Raw genomic sequence first — 24,622 nt, forward strand, 5'->3', positions numbered from 1 at the left:
GTGTAAATGACGTCTAGTTACCTTATTCTATTATATCCTGTCTTGCACCGTGATCTCGAATGCCCTGAACATCTCATTTAGGGTCAGTTTTGTATGTATTGACACCAAAATAAGGGTTTTACGCTATTAATTTTTATTTGACCTGCGCATGTTGACCTAAGTATGATTTTAGGTACAAACACGTACAGGAGCTGGCTGTTCGTCATTTTTGTTACTATGTCAATTGTGTGTTTGGGGCGTTGTAATAGATTTGACCTAGCGACAGACAGCATTAGTATTAGCACCTTTTTTATCATTTCACAAACGTGCAAGACACTCATCAAATATTCTTGAACCCCTTTTCAAAACTTCATTTCAGTTTACGTAAATCTCAAAAAAAGTTTGTTATTTCAAGAGTTTGTCTATTTAAGGTGTAGGCGTTTGCTGCTGAAGTGGTGAGAGGTGGATCCTTCCATTCATCTGATGGTAGTCAAACTTACTCTTTTTTGCGAAATGTTTTGCTACTTTTCCACCATTCATTATATGTTCTGTTATGACTCATTTGGACGTTTTTAAATGTAGCGCGACGTGAGCTTGAATTCTTTGATTCATTGAATCATTCTCAATTTATGTGCTCATTATCGTCAATATGGGGGGGGGGGATATTTTTCGCGGTTATAAAACTTTTTTGCGATTCTCCTATTGTGTTTATTGGTATCAATCCAAAAAGATCATCATGCAGTGTTGATGTTACGTCAATTCGCACAGCAAACACAAGCACTAACAAATTTGTTTTGGTTAAAATTAAGGAGAAAAAAACTTTCCTGTTTTTCCGCCTACTAAACAAATATTGTCACGACATTCCGTTGACTGGTCGATCCATTTTTCCAGACCGTTCATATTTGGTGGTCTCTATTTTTTAATTCCATTCGAAAATCCAATTTCCAATCGACCAAAACTAATAATTAAGCGAGACCTATATTTATCTGCTAATTTCATTTCAAAAAATTTTAATTGTTTTTTTCTCTGCTTGCTTTCTACCAGTAATTTCCCGTCTGTACTGCAAACTATTCCACTTATCTTTCGATAGTACACGTGCCTTATTATGAACGTTCAGGGAGTGTTTTGAAAAAGTTAATTTCAGATTAAAATCGGACGATGAATCGCTATCAAGTCTAACTTTGCGAAATTTTATCATCGACCTCTTGTATATTTAGAATATTGATAAAAACATGGAAAAGCTTCAAATACATTAAATAGTTTTCCCGTGTTTCAACCCATTTTCCTCATTTTGTCTTCAGTGTTATTGAAAGATCTTTCTATATTCCTTGTCGATTCTATATTCCGGTTCTCGCAACTTTTTCCCTCCTTCTCAATAAACTTGTCATAATTGTGTTATGTAGCTTAAAAAGTTTGGAACGAAAATTGTAGAACGACTGTCGAAAACAAGAGTGGTGTGAAAGTCCCAATCGTTGAGTCTTGGGATTTCCATCCTTGACCCTTTCATCCATTTCTGACGCATTTCATTTACGCTCTTGCGATCGATTCCACTTTTCCCTAGTATTCTCACAACTACGAAAAAACTGATCCAATTTTCTCTTCTTATAATTTATGTCAATCACGTGATCATAATAAATTTTTCCTCTATTGTAATTGACGTCATTTAGTTGCATTGTTCTCTTTGATAACATTAATGATTATAAAAGTGGTCAGATATCAAACGAAAAGCTTATATCAAAATTTGACATTCTACAAAACGGTCGTGTCACAGATACACATTGTCGAAATCACAAAAATCTAAACACGCAAGAAAAAATATTATATTTATTTATGAACAAAATGGCACCTAAAGATATTGGATACGCTCGTATTTTTATGAACGAAGAAGCGCCAATGCCGCATATATTACCTCACCATTTATTTGTTTTAGCTGCTGCTTCGGCTTCCAAAGAGTACGTGTTTTTTGTTGTTTGTTTTTGTTGGATGTAGCGGCACCTGTCGTATTTTTGGTTCAATGACGAATCTTTCTCCTTGTGATATTTTTAGAACGATGTTGACCCTGTGTGACTGTTCGTCAAAACCTTTCGACCTCCTGATGTTTTAACCTTCACTTCTCTTCTGATCTTACGATTGGTTAAATGAACTTCAGTCAAAATATTAAGAAAATTTGATTGATACTTTATACTTATATTATAACCTATGGTGAGATTGTTAGACACTTCACAGACAAGGTGTGGTAATATCAGTTGTTTTAACCAATTATATTCTTTTCTCTACAGAACTGGCCTCTATCCACTGACGGGTATGGAAAACACCAAAAGCAAGAAAGAGAACCGCCCACCATTGAACCTTTCACGCCCTAAGTCACCCGAAGACGCACAAAACAGTAACCAAGGCAATGAAGAAGAAGAACTTAAAGAATTAAGACTGGTAAGTTAAAACTTGAATAGATGAAAGTAATTTTTTCATTTGTCAAAATACTTGATGTTTTGAAATTTTAGTGGGCTTAATGCTGTAAGAATCTTCAACTATTTTAATATTTTAATACCCCACGCATAGCCTTACTTAACAGAAGATGATATCACAAACTCTAACCCTCTCTTTTTTACCAACCATTAGATTATCCAGATGAACTGTACAATCAAGACACTGGAAGATGGTTCAGGAAAAACATTGAGTTTATTACTCAAACTAGAAGACAAAATGAATAGACAATTATCCCGTAAAATTGCAGACGACGAAAACCCATTGGAACTCGCAAATGATTTAGTACATCACGGTCTTATCAGTGAGTTGGACGCGCAAAAAGTCGCCACTAAGATTGAAGAATCGTTGAAAGCGGCTGTTTAAGGCTGTCCAAGTCCGCCGCAGATTCGGAGGTTTTAAGAGGTGATATGCGATACCTTATGGAGTTTTGAATGGAGATCCAAATTTGAGAGTAGTTTATACCAACGTATTACTACACACACTCAACCACATCGACCAATTGAAACAACGCTTGGTTTTAAAGGGAAGATTTACTGACCAATCAGGAAGTACCTAAGCCATCACATGATGTGAGAACGCTTGTTTCATTGGTTGCAAAGAATGCTGAATCAGCGCTTTGCGTCACATTAATACAACGAGAAAAAGAAGGATTTATGTTTTAAAGAACTTGAGAGTTATTATTTATATTGCAAACTATTTTACGAACATCGAAATGTTTATTTCGAGCAAACACAGTCGTTTACGAGCAGTTTAATTTGCGTGCCACGTGGAGTTGCCATGAAAAGACAATGTATTGATAGAGACACCTAAAAACTTAATTTAACTGAATGTAGGAAATTTTACCATTGGCTAGAATGTAATGATTTAAACCGAACGCTATTTGCCACCGCAAATTTTTAACCATAGTTTAAAAGAACGTTTAAAAGCTTGATTTAAAAAACTTGAATTATTCGAGGCTGAACTTTTTTTAACGTGAAATGTTATTTGATTGTTTGTTTGTTGTTGACAAAAAAGATTTTTATGTTTTCTTAAATCAGAAAAGCAAAATAATTTTGTATAAATTTATTTGGAAGAAAATTGTATATATTTAAAGTGTTTAAAACAAATTTAGAAAGTTTTGATGGTTCCTATTTAGTTGATAGAATGTCAAGAACATCCATCAGAACGATGGAAGATATCAGTGAAATTCTCACAATGAAATTTTATATTGTTTGTCATTATTGGTCTGTCTACCTCGTCCTGCCAACGCTTTTAAGGCTGAAAATTGCTCAAAACTTAAGAATAATCTCAGCCTTTTTTAAAAATTACTATGAACTCTTTACATATATGCCTGTTGTTAGTCAAAAACATTTCCAAGTCTTAAAATTTGGATAAATAATAACAAGGAATTTTTAAATGACGTCACAATGACGAATTTCTCAGAAAAGTTCAGCTAGGTACAATTTCGTCCAACAGTACATTGGAAATTGAAACTATTTGTGATAAATCTTTTAGGTTTTCCCCTAAAAGCCATGAAGTATCATATTCTGAAATTGTTAAATGAAAATATTACAGTAAGCCATTAACCGACGTCACAATGTTTAGGTTTCTTCGAATTTCATTCAAATAAAAACGATTTGAAATTTATTTTTCTCTGTACTGTGTACTGTACTATATTTTCTGTAATGTACATTGAGCTCGAGCAATATTTGTCATACTCTATTGCTAAACGCAATCTCGTAATCCTATTTTAAAAAGTACAAAAGTTGTCAAGCTTTCTTTAGGAAAGTAATGGTCATTGAAGAAATTCTCTTCTCAATCTCTTTGAATGTCAAGTTACAAAAACGACGACGAATTGGGTTTTTTCGGGTGTATGCTTCATATAACAATATTGTTGGTGACAAAAATTGTCATTCGAATTTTCCTGATTTTCGGCAGTTTTTGAGTGCTGAAGTAATCGAAATTTGCGTAACGTTAAATTATCTCTTAACAAAAGAATGTGCTTACTAATTATTATTACAACATTCCAAATAATTAAAAAGTAATTAAATCGCAACCCGAAAAAGGCTGATTTGGGAATCAGTAACACCCACTTGTCAATTTACGAAAATCTAAAAAAATTACTAGTTAAAATTTTGGGAAAATTCGAGAAAATATTCTACGTACACTGACTTCGATTATTGTCTTTGTCAATATTGAAACAATTGAATAATGTAATGAGGAAAGTATAATAGACGATATCGGCTTAACATGAAAACTCAGATTTGATCCCCGAGAACTCCCCACAATGCTTTGCGCGTAAAATATTTCACCGCGAACATTTTTCCGCGCAAAGCATTGTGGGGAATTCTCGGGGATCAAATCTGAGTTTTCATGTTAAGCCGATATCGTCTATACACTCTTCTCGAGATGCATAAATTTATTGTTGTCCTCGTTTTCAAATAGATTCCATTGCTATAAAATTACATATTCACAATGATAATTGTGTTGTTTACACCTCATGAGACATTTTAAATTTCAAGTACTTTTGTTTTAGAGTTAATGTTTGCCTTTTGGGAATTTAAATTGGTTTAAATGTATAATTTTATAGCAATGAAATCTGTTTGAAAACGAGGACAACAATAAATTTATGCATCTCGAGAAGAGTGTATTGGCGAGCTAAAAATTTGAAAAAAATAGTAGAGAAGCTACTAGATCGAATAATTTTATTCGGAAAAAAAAGGGGGGGACTGAAGTTAAGTGATCTACCGTAGGTACAATCATGGTCGAGATATATTGAGATTTTAGTTGTAGTGCATTTTAATGTTTTTCAGAATTTAAAGTTCGGGCGAGAATTGCTATTTAAGCACTTCGACTTTCTTTCGTTGAGAGTATTTCGATTTTGGAAGGGTTCGGTGGCTTCTAGGCTATATTCCAAGCCTTATTTAAATCCTGAGATCATAACTTAAGGGCCTAAGTCTCATGTTAAAACTCAGAGTTACAACTCTACTTTCAAACTGTAGTTTAACACGCTTAAAAATTATTAGTGATGCTTAAAATTTCGCAGGGAAATCCCCTTTGTCTCAAATATTTTGTCCATGATTGTAGGCGACCCTTTAAGAGTACGTTTTTCAGGCTTCCCAAAGTGGGTGTAAAATATGAGAAAGAAATTTGACCATTTTTTGCCTTGAAATAGATTAAATAAATTTCAAGAAAATGCAGCGTAAGAGTCGATTTTTTGCCCAAATTTCCTCCGCATTGCAAGGGTCTATTTATTATTTTTCATTTTATTTTTTTTTATTAAACGATATACAGTCCATGCATACTAGGGCCTCTTAACCGGTCTATCTACATAATAATTATACAAAAGCGATCTTAAATCGTAACGTAACGGGTGCTTTATCCATACCTGAGTCAGTTCTTCTTTAAATGCTTTGATTGACTTAGCATTAACAACATTCTTTGGGAGCTAGTTCCACGCCGGTATGCGGATCAATTCGTAATCGTGTTTACGATAGGGACGAGTTCGGCGAGAAAACTTTTTGACGATTGTATTTTTGTCATAGAAGTGAAGGTGTTTGTATATTTGAACCATGTCGCCAAATTGTCTCCTAAATTCAAGAGATGGTAAGTCCAGTTTTCGCAGGCGCTGCTCGTATGTTAAATTTCGTAGACGACGGACCATTTTTGTTGCATGCCTTTGTACCCCTTCAAGTAGGTTGACGTGCTTACGCAATCTAGGTGATCATACATATAGAGCATATTCTAGATGAGGTCGAACAAAGGTGGTATACAGTGTGTAAAATGTCACACCGAGAATTTTTCTCGACCATTGATGTCCTGTTGGATTGTCAAAGAATCTTCGTATCATCGGCAAATAGGAAAATAGATGAATTGCTACACGCTTTTTTTTATAAGAATGTCCATGATGAAAATGGTCAAAAAATTAAGAATATGCTAAGAATGTCACCATCATGGAATTTGGCAGCTAAACCTAAGAATGCCATTTTTAGAGCATGTTCAATTATAAATTGTCAATAACCCCCAAGTAAGGCTCACTCCTTTCACAAAAATCCCATTTTATCCTTGAGACGTATGAACTAAATGTTAATTCTCGTCTGAATTAGGATCCTAACCTAGAATGCTGTAAGAATATTTTAGTATACTTTAATCGTAGAAATTTTAGCGAGACTAATTTTAGCGTATATTAGCGAGTCAGGAAAATCTTGATTTTTTTTTGGATTTATTTTAGCGAATCACGATTTCAAAAAAATTCGCGTGGATAAATTTTAGCGAATACTCGTATTACATTATTGATTGATTTCGTTTTATAGCATTTCTTTGCAGTGAAACCCTTCATATTGATAAAAATGTATCAAGGCAATATAACCAGAAATTTAGCGCGGATAAATTTTAGCGATCTGGCGATTCGGCGTGTTTTAGCGAGATTTATTTTAGCGAGAATAGGGAAAACTCGCTAAAACGCTAAAATTTCTACGATTAAAGTAATTTTCCCAAAAAAGTTAAGAATATCCATGATAAAATGGATTTACACCATTCTTATGAAAAAAAAGCGTGCAGACTATAATTTTTGTCCACATGAGCAGCAGCAGTAGTAGTGCTGGTTATGAAAATCCTCTGCTGACGCCATTTTAAATCGGCCTTAAATATCTTTCAAATCCACAAACATTTCTGCAAAACTCATTCATTCATTTGTGAGAATTTGGAACACTCCAAGTGATCCGTCAAAAATTATAACATTATCGTAAATGGCTTCTTGCTTTCAAAATTATAACGTCTTAAGAATGATGAGTTGACTAAACGAAGAACGCTGTCACTTTCATTGTGGTTACAAATTATTTCGATTAGGAATTTCCCTGTAACAAAAAAATAATAAGAATAATGGGAATTTCCCAGAAACAAAAAAATAATAAGAATAAAAAAACACTTTTTTTTTGAATTCCATCATAAAATATTTCAGCTTTATAACAAATTGTAACTCAAGTAAATAACTATTTACAACAGTAAAAACAACAATAAATACAACTCAAAAATTTCTATTTACAATCCAAAAGTTAATTCTTTCTTTTAGTCTAAACAATAGACAACTCCAGGCTTTTAGTTAGCCTAGTTAACTAAGCCCGTATTCACAAGGCTAGGACACACGGCTTATGGCAATATAGCGTTTTTATTATCGATCGCCTGAGGGCGATTTTAACAGTGTAGATATACAAGTCAAATCTCGTTTTTGAAATCGAAAGTAAATGTTTGACTCGCTTACCTTTATAAACTCATTAGTTTCCTTACATTTTGTCTGAATAGGAGAGATTTTAAATTTTTTTCAGGCTATATCCCATCCCCTTCCTCGAAGTGTAACTTTTTTCTCTAGGGTCTACGCTTTACTTTTGCTTTGATCATGTGTTATGTACTGACTAATAATGGCAAAAGTTGCAGATCAAATAAAATGTATAACAGCCTTAAGTAGTCTATTGTATTCATCACTTTTGTATTGTTTATGACGTCATTCCCCTATCATTTCAATATTCGTCTCATTTATCCATGTTCATTATGCCACATTATGCTTAGAGCTGTTAAATTGATTTACTTCGTTAAGCGAGACAATAATTTCACAGCTGTTTTAAAACGCATGCGTAAACATTTTGTTTTTTACTACAACAATTTTGATAGTGAAATAAGTCTCCTGAATTGAAATTGCATGGCCTTAGTAACAAAAAAACGATAAAGTAGCTTTATAAGAGGTAAAGTTCACTCGACCATTTTACTCGACTTTATGATTTCGTCTAGCTGCTCTATTCTTGGCATAATTTATCAGAGACAGATCCGCATCGCAGGGTGTAAAGTAATAAACCTTGCCTTCTACGACTAAACGAATAAATGGACAAAGTGAAAATTAATTTCTTAGTGAACACTACAGAAGGTTCTTTCTCCGATGATTTTGTCGGAAATAAGCGATCGCCAACAGTGTGTTTGAAACACGCTGACCTAGTATTTATTACATTTTTTATATTTACGGGTTTTAAGTTTGCCTTGGAATAGTTATTCAGTCACAACTGAACCATCAGATTTATCCAAGTGACTGAATCAAACTAGCTTAGATTTCTAGGCTAGCTTTTAGTAGGAGTTTTACGCTCGAAACGAAGGAAGAGACTATATTGATGCTATTGTTTTCCAAAACCCACGAACCTTCTTATTGGTCAAGCGCTGAAATTCTATTGCAATATTACGTGGCCTAGGTAGGATTTCCTACCTAACCTCGGCACACTTTTCAGCCATAGCATGACTTATAAATCTATGGTATGTCCGAGCCAAAGTTCGAAAATCGACCCTTAGAGAGACTGAATTTTGAAAATTTTGTCCTTTTTTTGACGTTCTTGCCACCCTTATTTCCCCAAAATTCCAGCCAAAAATTTCAAATTTTAATCCAAATTTCAAGAATTTATGACCCTTTGAGGGAGTCGTTTATTATTTTTCGTAAATTTTTGAGCCCTTACAGAGACTCGATAGCTTTCAATGGTTTTTGTACCCCTTTAAGGGACTTTCGAGAGTTTGAAAAAGGGCCCATCATGGCTCTCGCACATACCCGGCACCCATCTTGCCTAAGTACCCCCCTTGGGTTTCAGCCTATAACTTCCAAAGATGGGAACATTGGTATAGTGTGAGAACCTCTGATTTTCGTTCTAAGATGATCACTGTTACACTCAACCAGAATATCACTATACATAATTATTTTCATCTCGAATAAACTATTTACCGACAGCAACCAACCGATCATTTATTAGTGCAAAGTCTTCCGGTCACGGTTTCGGTGTTGAAGCAAAGTCAGGCCTCCTGAAAGACAAAATTTAAGAAAAGTTTGATCATAAATTGAACGGATTTATTCTTTTGGTACCTTCAGTTTAAGTACTGTTAAAGAATATTGGCAATTATTTTGAAACTAATTTTGGTGAATTTGGTGAGTTTTCAAAGATTAGCCAATACTTTAATTCTCGTTCAAATAAAAAAATTACTTCGCTGTCAAAATGAGATCCTGTATAATAATCATTTGTAGAAAAATGTAAGAATGAGCAAACAGAATGAGCGAAAGTTACTAACTTGATAGAGCTGGATGATCGTGCAGTGTTAAGCTAAAAAAAAAAACAGAACAGTCAAAATAGGTTTCTAAGTTGGAAAATTTTCATGTGGACTTTTCTTTGCAGATTGGGAAAATAGAATTTAACCAAGCGACAAATTTAAGTGAAAATTCTTGAAATACTAAGTACTTACTTGAATTGGTCTTCGTTCGTCTGAAGGCGGCCTCATCATCGATAGACTACCACCTAAAAAGGGAAAGGAAAGAAAATCCATATCGACAGTTTTGGGATTCAATTCAATTCAATACCACACATAAAAAAACATAATGTCGATCGATCAAAATAAAGTCATATGAGTTTTTTTGTCTTGGTCAAAGTGGTCAAAGTTCTTCAGGATTGACGATCTATACTATCAGCAGTACTCAAAACCAAACAATTTTCAAACATGACGGACGTGTTATTCCAAAGATAGATTTGTTGAGAAACAAACCTTTTACGAGATTCTGTCCAATTTTACTGGATGAAGGAGGCGGCTGTGACGAGAACGGAGGAGCTCTGTTAACAGGTGTTCTGAAACAAATGAAAAGGAACAGATTAAGAACAGTCAGCAAGTCAGCTGAGGGCGATCCGTTGGCTCCTTTCTCGTCTACCCGAAGGTGAAGGGGGACGTCACTCTTTTCCATGACCAATCTCTTTAGATACTGAGCATCAAGCAGAGAGGCATCATGTACATATGACCCGGCTGGGGTTTAAACCCACAAACTTGCGCACCGTAGCCAGATTCATGACCTTCATGCTATGATCGTTAGGAAAAGATATAGGTTATATTCATTGAAGAAAAGCCAAAAAATGTTCACAAGCTAGCTAACCTGTTACTGATGATCATTTGACTTGAAGCAGGCGAACGAAGCTGTTGATTGCTATGGAAGAAAAATAGTTCCATATTTAAGAGGAAGATTTAAGAAATAAAAATCTAGACTGGAGTCGTTTATAATGCGTGTAATATAGTACTATAGGCGTTAACGATTATTGTTATGTTACGGGATTTAGTTTGTAAATTATTCCCTCCTTATACTTTTTGCTTCCCGTGAATCCTCGAATAAGCTCCCTGGAGGGGGTGCTTATTGAAAGGGAAGGGCACTTATTCGAGCGGGGCGCTTATAATAGTATTTAACTAAAAGGGGACGCTTATTCGAGCAGAGCGCTTATTCAAGCGGGGCGCTTATTCGAGGATTTACGGTATGTCTGAATTAGTCGTCTAGCTTGCTAGACTATCGATAGGTGGATTTGAATGAAAAGTTGGAAAGATTAAAACTCACCTTAGGTGAGGAGATTTCGAAATCGGACCTGTAAAACAAAAAGGAAAATTAACGAAATCAATAAAACAGAAAAGAAGAAAAATACCAACGATTGAAAATGATCTTTTCTCCGGGTGACTGTCTTCAGAACAAATATCAAGATAGAAGTAGCGAGTTTATGTATCTGTATTATGTGTTTTTTATTTAGATCTAGTTCCTAATTGACTAAGGACGACGGCAAATCAGCACTTTTACCGTCCTCAATTTTGTTGGTCAAAGCTGCGGGTTATTCCAAATCGCTTCAGTCACTCCGCCATCCTCAAAAGTGCAAATACTCAAATACTCGCAAGTAAGTAAGAAAAAACAGTGGCAAGTTCAGAAAAAATAGAATCGATGACAAAATCATGTTTACCAAGTTTTCCATTGATCGGGGGTGTTCTCATAGTGATTCTTCCTGAAGCGACCACTGATTTCTAGAAAGGAAAAAAATCACGGAGAAAATTCTAGAAAGATGAATCCCCTATCCTAGTCATTTAGACATTTAAAACACAAATAAATTGTAATCACGATCGAATATTCTACTGAAGTAGATTAGGAAAATGAGTTGAAATATAACAAGCACCAATAGTCTGTTCCTCAAAGCATCGTCATTAAAAACAAGGTTGAAAAGTTAGTTTTTTAATTGACAGGCTCTAGAACTATGGTTAAATTTTAGTTTAATTGACATGAATGAAAAGTAACGAACTGGTGTTCCATTTGTGGCGTTGTTGCCAGGTGTTCGACTTCTTGACATCATACTACCCACAGGACTAGGTTGCATGTGTCGATGTGAGGGGCTCTGTTGCATGGGACTACTACCAGGTCGAGCTAATGGTTTACCAGGTGCCACACTGTAAATGAGTATAGATAGAAATAATAATATAATAATTTTCACGAAGAATACTTGCATTGAAGTATCGCCGAAGTGATTACGTCATTTGAGACTCGAACATTGTATCTCTAATAGTCCGTTACTTTACATTACTGCAGAAACAGGGGAAATTGATTGTTGCCACCGTGACTCATCAAATTAGAGAAAATTTCAGATAAAATAACAAATAAAAAAGCAAAGTTTACAACAAAAACTTTTACCGGTTATTTAAAGGCGATGGCCTTTGAGGGTTGACTGACACCATTGATTGATTAGAGTGCGCTTGAAAATAAAAACATGATATGCATTGAAGACGAAACTAATTGGAGGTAACCTGGTCTTATAGATACGAAGATAAAATATTCATTTACTAAATTGTATCGCTATTCTCTGCTCGGATAATATTCTAGCTTTGTGTGAAGTGTTTCAGAAATAAGTCTCGCTAAAAGATCTAAAAATGTTACATACTTCTTTTCAAGCCAGGAGTAAAACCAGGTGTTACAGGAGCCTTGGCTACACCAGGTGTAGCTGGAGTCTTAGGGGTCATCGGATATGATTTGCTGCAAAAAAAATAAAATGAAGAAAGAACCAATATTATTGTTTCTGATAAAACTTTTATTGTACTGGATTTTAGAACATATAGTCCGTATAAAAAAAACCCGGTCTGGAATCCTTTTGTTTCTTTCTATTGTTTCTTACTTGAACCAAGTTTCTTGCTTAACTCGAACTAGAGATTTGTGTCCCCGTGCGTGTTCGAGTTATGGAGACTCCACTGTAATTTTCATACAGATCTGGTCTTCATTGAGCACTGCAACATTCTATCACAAACTTTACTAGAAATTCCAATACATATTTTTAAGAAACAATTACAATTGGGTTTCTAGAAGAAGATAATCTTTCCATTCATCTATCAACATTCAAAATAATAAATTACAACAACTCATAACTACATACCTTGCTCTACCCAAGACGTCTTGGACTTGGTAACCCATCGAAAGAACAAAGTTTTTTAGTTTGTCATTCTCCCAAAGGACCTCTCGGTATTGTCTACAAAAAAAAGACATTATTACTTGCTGGTCAACCAGACCTTAATACATTCATTGTGCTATAAAGTAGACAAGGAATGTTACAAAAACACTTTGATTTTAGAGTACCTTTAGGGAACTAATTTTCGCCGTTTTTCGGCAAAAGTGCAAAAATTAGAACACACATATCATAAATTTGGCTATTTTGCACCAAAAAAAATTAAAAATTCCAAGGAAAATGAAAGAAATGTGTTCAAAATAGGGCAAAACCGCGAAAATTGATTCCCGCGAAATGTGATTTTTTTGAATTTTTTTCGAACACGAAAATTAGTTTCCCGCTAAAATTAGTTCCCTAAGGTAAGTATAAACTAATTGAATAAAGCTGAATTCTAAACAAAAACATCTGAGCAAACAAGCAATGACTAAAATAGCTTAATTTTAATAACTTGCTTTAATAATCAAACCCCTTCTTTACAAACCTTTCTAATTCTCTAGCCTGGTGCATCATTTCAGTCAATTTACGAAGCTAAAATAACACAAAAATGAAATACAACCTGTATACTCCTAACACTTCTGAAAATATTTCTCGTTATATGGAAATAAAATACAACTTGAGATTAGATTAAAGAACTTTCTTTGTCTTTACCTTTTGTTTCTGGTGCGAGTGCAAACGCTGGGAGTGTCCCTTTTGAAATTCGGATACCTTAAAGAAACACAAAGAAGTAATGATTGGATTTATAAAAATTAGAGTCTTTTTAGAGGAAAAGGTTCAAAAACAATATTCAAATTTCAATATTCAATAAAATTTTTCCATTTGAGAGACGAAATAATATGTTAGCTTACGAGTTGAGCTTGCTGGACCTGCTTCGTAATATTTTTGCAGACATCCTTCATGTCCATGAAATATAATTGAACATCTGGTTTCAACTAAAAGAGAGAATCAATTGATTATGAAGCCGCATTATATCCACATAAAGCGATACTAAATTAATTTATTGCTCAAACGACCCTGTTCTTTCGAAAAAAATAACAATATTGAAGCTGGAAGATGGGCTATTTTTTTGCAGATATTTCAACTGAACAAGTTGAACATCACAGAACTTAGACGAATTTAAAATCTCCCAATGGAGATGGCACGAAAGTCGCTCATTGATAAAGAGGAGTGGTCTACTGCTTCAAAACGTAAAAAGATTATTAGATCTTGATCTTTCCATTTTTTATTATACCGACCGACTGACCAATATTTTTCTGAAGTTCTTCTCAAAGAACAATAATATTGAACTAGCCGTCACGGCGTCGTCCGAGACTACTCTTTACCAATAGTGATTAAGCTCGCTTCGCCCGCTGCTATTTTTGAGAAATTTAGTATTTTTTACTTTATGAGAAATAGGTAAACGGTTACTACTTGTATTTTATAAGGAAACAAACAAATTTTGTTTCTTTTATATTGAATGGAACACTAATTAAAACATTTTTCTGTATTTCCCAAGGAAAATAATGTCGAAAAAATATTTGAGGGAAATTAACTAAAATTAAATTTGTTGTATTTTCAAAGGACAATTATCTACAGTCTCTTGTCCATTGAGTTTCAAGCCCGAAGGGCTAGAGGTCAATCTCTAACCTTTCTCAGGCAAGAAAAATTGAAGCCTTAAAATATGCGCCGTATTTTTGATGACGGATTGAATCTAGCAATTCCTTTGTTTTCGAGTGATATATTTTTCGAAATTAAGCGGTAAATTTTAGTTTCAATCTGTCATTTGTGTAAAAACCAGGCGGGTCGCTCAAGGCCGCGCAACTTTGGTAGGATTTGTTGGCTTCAAATCCTACCAAAGAGATTGACCTCTAGCCCTTCGGGCTTGAAACTCAATGCTCTTGTCTCTTGGAAAATTACATTAGACAATTGTTATGGTTTTTAAGAAAATAAACTAAAGGAATTTCTTGCTACTTTCATTAAGTCGCTCTCTGTCTTAAAAAAGGTAAAGAATAGCAGTTACTTTGAAAGCAAATCGAATTGAAACTGCCATTTTTTCAGAACCTATTATTTGCAAGGAAAGAAGATCTTGCATTGCTAAAATCTACCACCACAATCAAGAGTATCTTGTAATTAACTATAGCACATTAACCATCGTGGCTAGTCATCGGGCGTAGGCATTCGAGGGTGACTTTCAAAATGAAGGGACACAGAGTGTTCAATTTCAAAAGGCTCTCAAAAAAGGCGGCAAAAAGAATTTATTAATTTATTAAAAATAATTCATGCGAGAATGAGAGTGTTCGGATTTAAGCGTGATTCATTTCGCCTAACAGGGGAGGAAAGTCCCTTAGAGTGATGTACATCATAGAGGTTTGGAAAAATGCATTTTCATACAACCCCCGTTCTTCGCACCCCAAAAAACTCATTGAGCGAACAAAACATTACAATAATACTAGAACAGTGCTCACATCACTGGATAACGACCGCCTTAAATTTGATGAAGAATTCATCGGTTTAGGCAATGATCCACTTTGACACTCTCGTTTGCGTGATTTAACTTGAAAATATGGACATTTTTTATAAGCATTGCACTTATAAGCATATCTAGGCTCAGATATGGGGAAAAATTAAGCATATGGCAAACATTACTTGAGCCTACGAAAAATTTTTTTTCCCTGATTTTGACTGGAATTTTGCAGATTTTCAGTATTTCCCTAAATTTGTATTTTAGATTTCAGCATCCCCTCAAGCATTTTTCAGCCTTATTATGCTTTGAACCTAAGCATCTCTGAGCCTGTTTTCGGATTTTTGTATACTTATAAAAAATAACATGTATAAGCTAAACCACTGTGGCAGTTTTGCTATGTTTCTTGACGAGATCAGTGATTTTGATGAGCTAGTATATTTTGAGTTGTTTAATCACTTGTGGTTTTAATCAGAAGCTGATAAATACTTCAAATTTTTTTATTTACTTAACATTTATCTTCCTAGCGGGGCGCCACAGCATGTTTTCGACCGCCGGAGGCGGTTTCTTTCATAGTGGTACGCTAATCTCGTTTTGCCTTGGCTCATTACTTCGTCTACCATTTACTTTCGGTTTTTTTAACTAGATTACCCAGGTGTTTCTCTTTTTTTTCGCTGAATGTCTTTTATTCGGAATTGAATAATCGAGACATGAAAAATGTCTATATTGTAATCTGTTTTCAATGAATAATCTAAAATGTACTGGAGATGACATGTAGGCGTTAATAATGTGCGCGCGCTCTTTCGGGAGCGTGATGCGTGATGGAAGGCGGTCGTTTCAGTGTGGTTTAGATCCACACTGTGACCTAGTTCATATATTCATGATTAACATCGTTATCTCCGAAAAAATGCTTTTTTTATCTCCGTAGTAAAACGCCACACATTTCAGAAAACCAGCGATTCTACAAATATCTCAAATTTGTCTCAGCTGCTCAAACCTTTAACCGACAAAATTCTGCAAAACGTGCAGAATAGGCATTAATGAGCGAGTCAAATTTTAAAATATTCAAAAGGATAGCACAGTTGTGACAAATTTTGAATCCAACTTTTTTACCCGTATACAGCTCGGAAGATTAACCGCCTTCGGCGGTCGAAAATATAATAATTATGCAGAATTATGAATACTCACTTTACTTGAAAGAGGAATGGCACCTGCATAAGTTTGACCGCATGTTTTGCATTCTTTATCCAAATCTAAAAAGTAGAACAAATAATTAGATGAATGTGTCACACTTGAAAATCAGTGATATTATTCATACAGTGATGTTATTCATGCAGGGTGTCCGGCAAAAGAGTATCGAGTTCGAACATGATTCTGAGTAGAAGGTTGTTGCGTGTGTTTAATTAAATGTAAGAATATATATACCGACACTATAATTGTTTTTACGACAGTCATTATGATTAAAAATAATTAACTTTCTTTACAATTTTCATGACGTTAAAGTTATTGAGAATTGTTTTTTTGTAAAAGTTATTCATAAAAGATGTCTCATGAAAATAATATGACACAGAGAGAAACTTTGATAAACTTTGCAAATTTGTGAAACACACACAAGAACTTTTTTTCGGGACACGTACAGTAAGCAAAAGGCTCTGATCTCTGCATATAATTACAATAAAAGAAAAGAACTTACTTTTGTTGAGGCAAGTATTACAGAAGATGTGGCCACAACTTGTCAGGTGGAATTGCACACTTTCTCCATTGGGGAGATGAAAGCATGTGTTGCAATGAAGCCATGAATCCATTTATATTTTGATATATTTAGTTTCTAAAATTAGTACAAAATAATTTTTACATTAAAGAAAAATCTACCAGATGATCAAACTGAAATCTGCTTAAATATTTATAGCATTAGCTTGATCCTGCAAGGCCAAATTGATGCATCAACAGTTTTTTTGTGGAAGCCCCACTGCAATTTTTATTGCAACTCCTATACAAGAACTTGCCAAATGTTCCTGACTAGTAGGCCGGTCAGTGGATGGATCCTGGCTTGATATCAACCAGCTGATCTAAAATAAAATTTGTTTATCATTTGAATTTGAAATTAACACTGATTCTGCCAAATAACGTTTTCATATTGATAATAATATGTATCCGGATTGGTACACATACAATATTGTAGCATTATAAATACTCCAAATAAATATTCCAGCAAGGGCAAGCTATTTGGTTTCCTATTGGTCAAATATTTATTACTGTGATTTGAAAACAAAATTTTTCGGTTGTGTATCTTCAACTCAACTGAGCAAGTCAGTAGATTCGGGGGGGGGGGGAGTTTCATGCTGTTGGTCATTTTATGTAGTAAAGCTGGTAACTCAAGGTAAACTTCTAGGCTTCTAAAATCTACCAAATTATTATCGAACAATAATTTTGGGCAACTTGCAGCTTTTCTCTCTAATCTATATAATTTTGTTATTTGAAGGAAGTATTTAGCCATGCTTTCTTCTGAGCTCACCAAGTCAAAGAGCCTCTGGAGCACGAAATTAGCATTAGAATAAGAATATATTTTCACTACCTTAGCAGCAGGCCAACCCCTAGCAAGAAAGGATTACTCTAATACAGCGGGGAACCCTAGGGAACCTATAAATAAATAAGAGAAACAAAAAGAAAGGTATAGAAAAAACCTTACCACATTTTTAGGTGAAAATAGTTTGTACCAGTCAAGCACAAAATCAAAAGTAGACTTAATTAAATCAAAGTGTCAAAAAATCAAATAACACACAAGGACTTTTCAGGAATGATTAAGTAAACATAAAAGTCTTTACTTGCTCTCTGAATTTACTTGTAGGGGCTTGCAAACAAAAAAATCTACTGTAGGGAAGACTAATTCGACCACCTCAAAAAAAGTTGTGGGAACCGTTTGTAAGGGACCTCTGGAAATGGAGGACAACAATTATAGAATGAGGTTTTCTGAAAGGAGAAACTCTAAACAAATGAAAATTTAGATTGGCAGAAATAGGAACATTCTGATGCTAGAGAAGTAAAAATATGAAAAAAGTAAAATATTGTAAAAAAACTAGAATTACAAAATGTGATTTTTGTATATCTCACCCTATTTCTGATAAATATAAATTCAAGCTCTTAACCATTCTTTCAAGTTTCTCAATTCCCACCATGGTGGATCTTAAATTTTTGATCCTGGGTGATTTTTTATAATCTAACCATTTAGTTACCCTTGATTCTGTCGGCCAGAAACAGGCCAAAAATACTAGCACAACAAATTTGAGATTCTAAAATGGTAGAGTAGAGCTGCAAGTGGACCTGCATAGTTCTTGCAATGTTACATTTTTTTGTTTTGAAATTTTGCTTTTACTGCTGTCAGCCATTTGATGGCCATGCAAGTTTCCTTCAACTGATGCACAAGTTACCCAATCTCAGGGTACTTAGATTACACATATTCAACATATTAATGTAATGATTCAATCCAAGCATAGAGGTGGACGCTCATGCAAAAGCCAATTAATTGGAACAATATGACTTGATAACTGCAAGTTGGCCAACATCCCTCATCTTATTTCGACATCCTTCTAATTCTTTATAGAGATTGAAACTGATTGAGAGATTATTTTCCCCTCTGAGTGCTGAAAGCAAAGAGATATGGTTTCATTCACAATTCTGACCTTCCAGCAATGGTCCTATACCGGTGTCTTTTAATGAGTAGCACCTTTTAATTAATTGGTCATTAAGAAACAAAAGAATGGCAAATTTTTCTCAGGACTAAGGAAATGGTAAATTTTTAGATTTATGGCTGCTTTTATATTTACTCTTAGGTGCCAAATAAACGGCCCCCCCCCCACTTGTTAATTTTTCGATTTTTTTCCAACCCCCCGGACCTTATTAGGACCCCCCCGTTTATTAATTTTTGAAAAAATTCCCAGCTACAAAAGGAAAATTCCTTGTTTTACTCTAAAAAGCCTAAATTTAGTCTATTTTGACCCTTTTTAGGGTTTTTAAAGGTCCATTTTCCAACCCCCCGGTAATAAGGTCCCCCCGGTAATTAGGTCCCCCTGTTTATTTAATTTGAAAAATTTTTCCAACCCCCCCCATTTATTCGAACCCCCCCCCCGTTTATTTGGCACCTAAGAGTATAGAGTGCGCACTCGTTGGGATTTTTTGTGCAGAACGAGGAAGAATTTACCAAAATGAACTTCAATGCCTAAAATAGAACAAGCCTTTGTCATGCTGTCTAATTACAAAAACCTCAAATCACAACTTCCCTGCCATCTTGTTTCACTTTAAATGCCTTGTTTTAAAATTCCTCAGCTACATTATATGTAGGGATAGGTTTTCTCCAGGTTTTTCCAATTCCGGGATTAAACTACGAGGGCGGTTCCACTGGCTTATTTTCCTTTCATAACGTTTGAGCCCTGGGGATACTTAACAATAAAAGATATTTTAAAGATAAATGTTGAAATGTGTATTTTCTTGATGAATTTAGGGGATACTCAACAAAAAATAAGGTGGTTTTGAACAAATCTTTGACAAATTGGTGTTTTTTTCTGTTCTTATACCATGGCTTGGCCCCCCACTTATTTGGGGGGAGGGGTGTAAATCTAAAACCGGCCTAAAAGTGGGCGGGAGCTGTCTCATTTGTTTAACTCAGCGGGGCCTAAAAAAGTGGGGGGGACCTGAAGGGCTGCACTAAAGTTCTGGGGGCTAATTACAATAATTAAGAAATTGTAAAAAGATTTTTTTGTTTGGTTTTAATGTTGTTTTTAAATATTCTACCGTCTTATTTTTATCTACGTGCGAGAGGGGGTGGTACACACAGATTTCAACTGGGACCTGAAGCTTACTGAAAAGTGGGGGGACCTATAACTTAGGGGGGGGACCTAAATTTGTTGGGGGGACCTAGAACCCCATTCCGAGCCATGAATACTATATGGAGTAATTTGTTATTCAATAGGCCTTCGCGTTCTCCAAAACAACTACAGTCAACTGCTCTAACTTGGGACTATCTGACAAAACATGGGACAACAATTCTGCCACCATTTCACTGAATCTTCAAAGTCATTTGATTTGAGTTAATGAACGACGTATTAAAAAATACACAATTTCTCATTTGCACTGAGTAGGCTTTTAAATCGAAATATGAAAAAGATCCGTAGTGGAACACATGCGAATGTCTGGAACAAAGAAGACCAAATTAGCGCGGATTAGTGGCAAAACAATGGAGTGTTTGACGTCACTCGCGCGGCAAGTTACACACTCGTTATTTTTTAACCCCATCTGGGGATAGGCAGTGGGCGTTCTCTAATTCCGGTTATTTTTAATGAACAAAACTAAAAAAGTTAAAAAGGGCGGGCATCAATGAAAGTTATCGTGACATGTTATGACAGAATTATGATTGATTAGTCTACACAATAGACAGCTCCAGGCTTTTTGGCCTTACTCTTCGTCTATAAAGGCACTGCTTTAGGAGGCCACTAGTGACCCCCACCAGGAATTTGCTTTTTAATAGGATTAAAGATTGATAGAAATTTTAAACAAAAGAAGTTTATCCATATAAATTTAAAATAAAAGAATGTTTACAATATACAGCTGATTGGCTTACCCGATCTATTGTTTCATCAAAACCTCAATGCGCATGCAATGTATCCGGAGAAATTCAATATTCAAAACAAGAGCAGTGCACATATCCTGAAGAGTAGGAGTTTTACGCTCGAAACGAAGGAAGATATGACGTGGTAGCCTAATGATTGATAAACTTGGTGGAGTTATAAAAACAAATTTGCTGTCATAGAGATTTAACAGTAAGTGAAAATACAGGTCAGATATCAACAGTCCCAGGTTTCGATCAATCGTCCCAAGTTAGACAGTTAGTGGAAGTACCTCGATTTTAAGCAGGTGACTCAAAGTTCACAATAACAACTTTCTTTTCATTACGGAAACCAAACGAGTGAGAACAAGTCATAAAACTAAAAGTCAGCGCTTCGTGGTTGTGACATACCGTAAGTTGGTCTAATATCGACATCCCTCGTCTAATTCCGACACCCTTCTTTAGAGACAGGAATAATATGAAAGCTTGAATCACTGATTGAAAAAGGATTATTCCTCTGTAACCACTAAGCCAAGAAAAACAGTTTCAACCTTTCTATCAATTTCAGCTGATAAAAAGGGTGTCTGAATTAGAGGGGGGATGTCGACATTAGACCAAGTTATGGTAGTTTACGAGATTATTAAGATAAAATAACATACTTTTTAACAACTTTTTTCTACTTCCTCTTCGTAGGAGAATGTGTCTTTCTATAAGGAATTTCATAACACTTCATGGCAGATTAAAAAGAGGATTAGAAAACGAAAGCTTCTTTGTTTTTAATTTTCGCAAATATGGGGAAGAATGTAATTTTCAGAAGATGCTCTCTATTCCATATGAGGATTCCCATTTCTGTAAAATCGTGATTCCCCATGGTTGCAAAATGGTGGCTATGGGTAATTCCTTTGTTCTTTTGCAATTTTCTTTTGTTTTAAGTGATGTAAAGACGCTTCACAAATCAAAATACTTCCACTAACTTTTAGAGCAGTTGACGGTGCCGTGAGATTGGGTAACTTGCATCAATGCCTATGGAGGCTAACACGCATAGCCCTCAAATGAATGACCTGGCTGGTCATTGTTGACCAAGTTACGGAACTGACTGAATAAGTTTGGTTTTCAAAAAATGAGGGGAAATTTTTGCCTTCCCTAACTCCTAACACAGTACAAAAAGAACAATATTACCTATGTCCTATCTAGCGGGGTTTATCCAACAGTCAGTGCCTTTAGCCAAATTAGGAACATTTTTATTATTTTTACTAGTATTCCTAATTAGGAAGAAAAAAATTCCTAATTAGGAATATGAAGTAAATACCTATATTTTCTCCAAAAATAGAAAAAATCGCACGTTAAAAAGTACTTCATAAGATTCTTACCATTCCATTTAGGTGGGAAAGAAAGATTGACCTCTTGACTTGCTCGGGGGACCGAGCTATAATCCCTGAGAAAAAACTTCACTTCTCCCAGTATAAAATTGACATTTATAAAACGAGGGAAACTCACTTTCTGTTTTTCTTCGTGATAATAAAAACGGCAGTTCGTTTAATTCCTAATTTGGAATTATTTTTTTGGGGCGTTAATAATTCCACCATCCGCAAATGAAATTTTTCAATTTTTTGCACAGTTATCATACAGTATTTGGTATATACCGAATCTATTGTATTGGTCATACTTGGGATTTGCGAATGTAGCTCATTTCAGAGATGTTAAACTTTTAAATATTTCTTCCTAATTAGGAATTTTTTTCTTCCTAATTAGCCTGGGGGGGGGGGGTACTAGGGTTTGCGAGCTGACGGGGGGGGGGTGCCGTCCAACTTTCGAACTTTGGACCCTTACCGGGACTAAAAAGGAGAAAACAAAGGAAAATTTTGCAAAGTTTACGACCCTTAGCGGGACAAATTTGACCAATTTTGACCAAATTTCGATCTTTCAGGGGGTAAAAAGTTGAAATTTTCCTATTTTTCCGACCCTTATAGTGGGACTGAAATTTGATTTTCTGATTTTTCCGACCCTTAGCGGGACTTTGGAAGTCCAAAAAAGGTACCCTTAAGGGCGGCACATACCGTACCCTCCATTTGCCTAAGTACCCCCCCCCCCCGGGCTAATTAGGAATAATACTAGTAAAAGTAAAGAAAAATGTTCCTAATTTGGCTAAAGGTACTGACTGTCTAAAGAATCCTGCATTACATTACTAAAAATAGACAAAAAGAACGACAAATTTCATAAAAAACAACATATTTTGCCGTCCACAACCCTGACCGAAAGTGACTGTACCACCCCTACTACAGTCAGGGATTATACCCTAAATAAGAGAATACCCAAGTTAGGGGATTACCTTATTTAGGAGATTTTCAGTCTCTTATTTAAGAGAACGTTACTCTCGGGTGCCCAATAAACGTACATGTACGTTTATTTTTTTCGTGTCAAATTTCCCGCCTGTACGCACCTTATTCGGACCTATACGTTTAATTATTTTGAAGAATTTTCCCGCCTGTACGTTTATTGAAAAGGGTGTGACCAACAATTTTATTTTTATTTTCATAATATATTTCGGGAGATTCTTCCCATCATCAGATTTAATATCTAAAAACAAATATAAAAACAGTTTAAAAACAGTAGAAAATTCAAAACATATACAACTTCGTAAAAAGCATCCTCATACAACAACCTTCCCATAAATACTAAAAACATGTTTAAAAAATCGAGAAATCAAAAAATTAGAAACCAATACATAAAGCGAAACGAAAAATTAAAAATGAATAAAAGAACAATTATATTTTTAGCACTAACGTGCGGCTTTTGTATTCGTCCTTTGTGTTCAATTCAGGTTTTAAGTCTTTGATAAACAAAGCTTCCAGTGTCATTAAGTGTTGTTCATTCTTTGATGACATACCAATTATAGAGACATCCTCAAGGCAGCTCAAGGGATATCTCTCTACCACAATCAATGAAATGTTTTCCCACTTGACTCCTTGTGTGCTCCTTAAAGCGTGTAATCAGATGACGAACGGTTTGTCCGACATAGCGCGAGTTACATCGCGGACATTTAAAGAGATAAACTACACTGCTTCGTAGATGCTTTTCGACCTTAGGTTTTAATGAAGGTAGGATCGTTTTTAACTTGCGTGTGGTGAAAACAACTTTACATGGTGCATTTAATTGCCTTAGCGATTTTTCGAATTTATCAGAAACTTTTCCACGGTATTGAATATAGAACTTTGTGAGATCCTTATCATCTTCTTCTTTTTCTGGTTTTTCGATGATTTTATTGAGCGTCTTTTCAATGATAGGATCATAAAAAGATCGAGGATATTGATTGTTTATCAAGATTGTTTTGGCTTTTTCTAAACTCTCGTGAAAAGATTTCCAAGAGCTACATGCCCGGTAAATACGGTGAATCATTCCCGAAACAACAGCTTTTTTGTACCTAACTGGAGCAAGTGCTAGAAAATTCATCATTAAACCTGTATCAGTTCTTTTTGTGTACCAGGTAGAAGACAGTTTTCGCGCGTTACGTTGAATCAACATGTCAACGTTTATTCCCTCCTGTACGTTTATTTATTTTGACCCAATATTGCCCGATTCTTACTGGAAAAAAAATGTTCAAGATACTTTCTCTTCTAAAAACTGATAAAAAGTATTGACTCGATTCATTTATTCGTTACTTACAGTAATAAAAGATTATTTAAGTACTTGTCATTGATTTATAAGAGATATACCTATACTTTAAGTCAGTCGTTTCGACCTGGATGTTCTACTTTTGAAAAATTGATAGATTTTTCCCTGTACGTTTATTTTAGCCTGTACGTTTATTTATTTTAGCTCTGATTTCTCGCCTGTACGTCT

At 35.0% G+C, this 24,622-nt stretch overlaps 3 protein-coding genes across 4 annotated transcripts in view; 1 reads left to right on the forward strand and 2 right to left on the reverse strand.

Annotated features, from left to right (window-relative positions):
- The window catches only part of LOC136812280 (nuclear receptor-binding protein-like), a 58,323-nt gene extending 54,652 nt beyond the window's left edge, over positions 1–3,671 (forward strand). For both annotated transcript variants that reach the window (XM_067068771.1, XM_067068772.1), the window contains 2 exons: positions 2,259–2,409; positions 2,599–3,671. In XM_067068771.1, the coding sequence (XP_066924872.1) occupies positions 2,259–2,409; positions 2,599–2,829 (382 nt within the window). In that variant the 3' untranslated portion in view covers positions 2,830–3,671. The remainder of the gene's footprint in view (positions 1–2,258; positions 2,410–2,598) is intronic.
- The window catches only part of LOC136812278 (uncharacterized), a 277,042-nt gene that overhangs the window by 246,420 nt on the left and 6,000 nt on the right, over positions 1–24,622 (reverse strand). The gene's annotated exons all lie outside the window — the stretch shown is intronic.
- On the reverse strand, positions 8,601–17,007 carry LOC136812282 (RING finger protein 212B-like). Its single transcript, XM_067068775.1, has 16 exons — positions 16,877–17,007; positions 16,372–16,436; positions 13,592–13,675; positions 13,395–13,451; positions 13,228–13,274; positions 12,678–12,770; positions 12,192–12,283; positions 11,945–12,005; positions 11,559–11,703; positions 11,226–11,286; positions 10,835–10,862; positions 10,385–10,435; positions 10,006–10,085; positions 9,709–9,761; positions 9,538–9,569; positions 8,601–9,273 (listed from the first exon to the last, which is right to left on the reverse strand). Exons 1-16 carry the CDS (start codon positions 16,986–16,988, stop codon positions 9,240–9,242), a joined length of 1,095 nt encoding a protein of 364 aa, XP_066924876.1. The 5' UTR covers positions 16,989–17,007; the 3' UTR covers positions 8,601–9,239.

The sequence above is a fragment of the Clytia hemisphaerica genome, unplaced genomic scaffold (assembly GCF_902728285.1).
Source record: "Clytia hemisphaerica strain Z4C2 unplaced genomic scaffold, Clytia hemisphaerica genome assembly, whole genome shotgun sequence".
Classification (NCBI taxonomy): Eukaryota; Metazoa; Cnidaria; class Hydrozoa; order Leptothecata; family Clytiidae; genus Clytia; species Clytia hemisphaerica.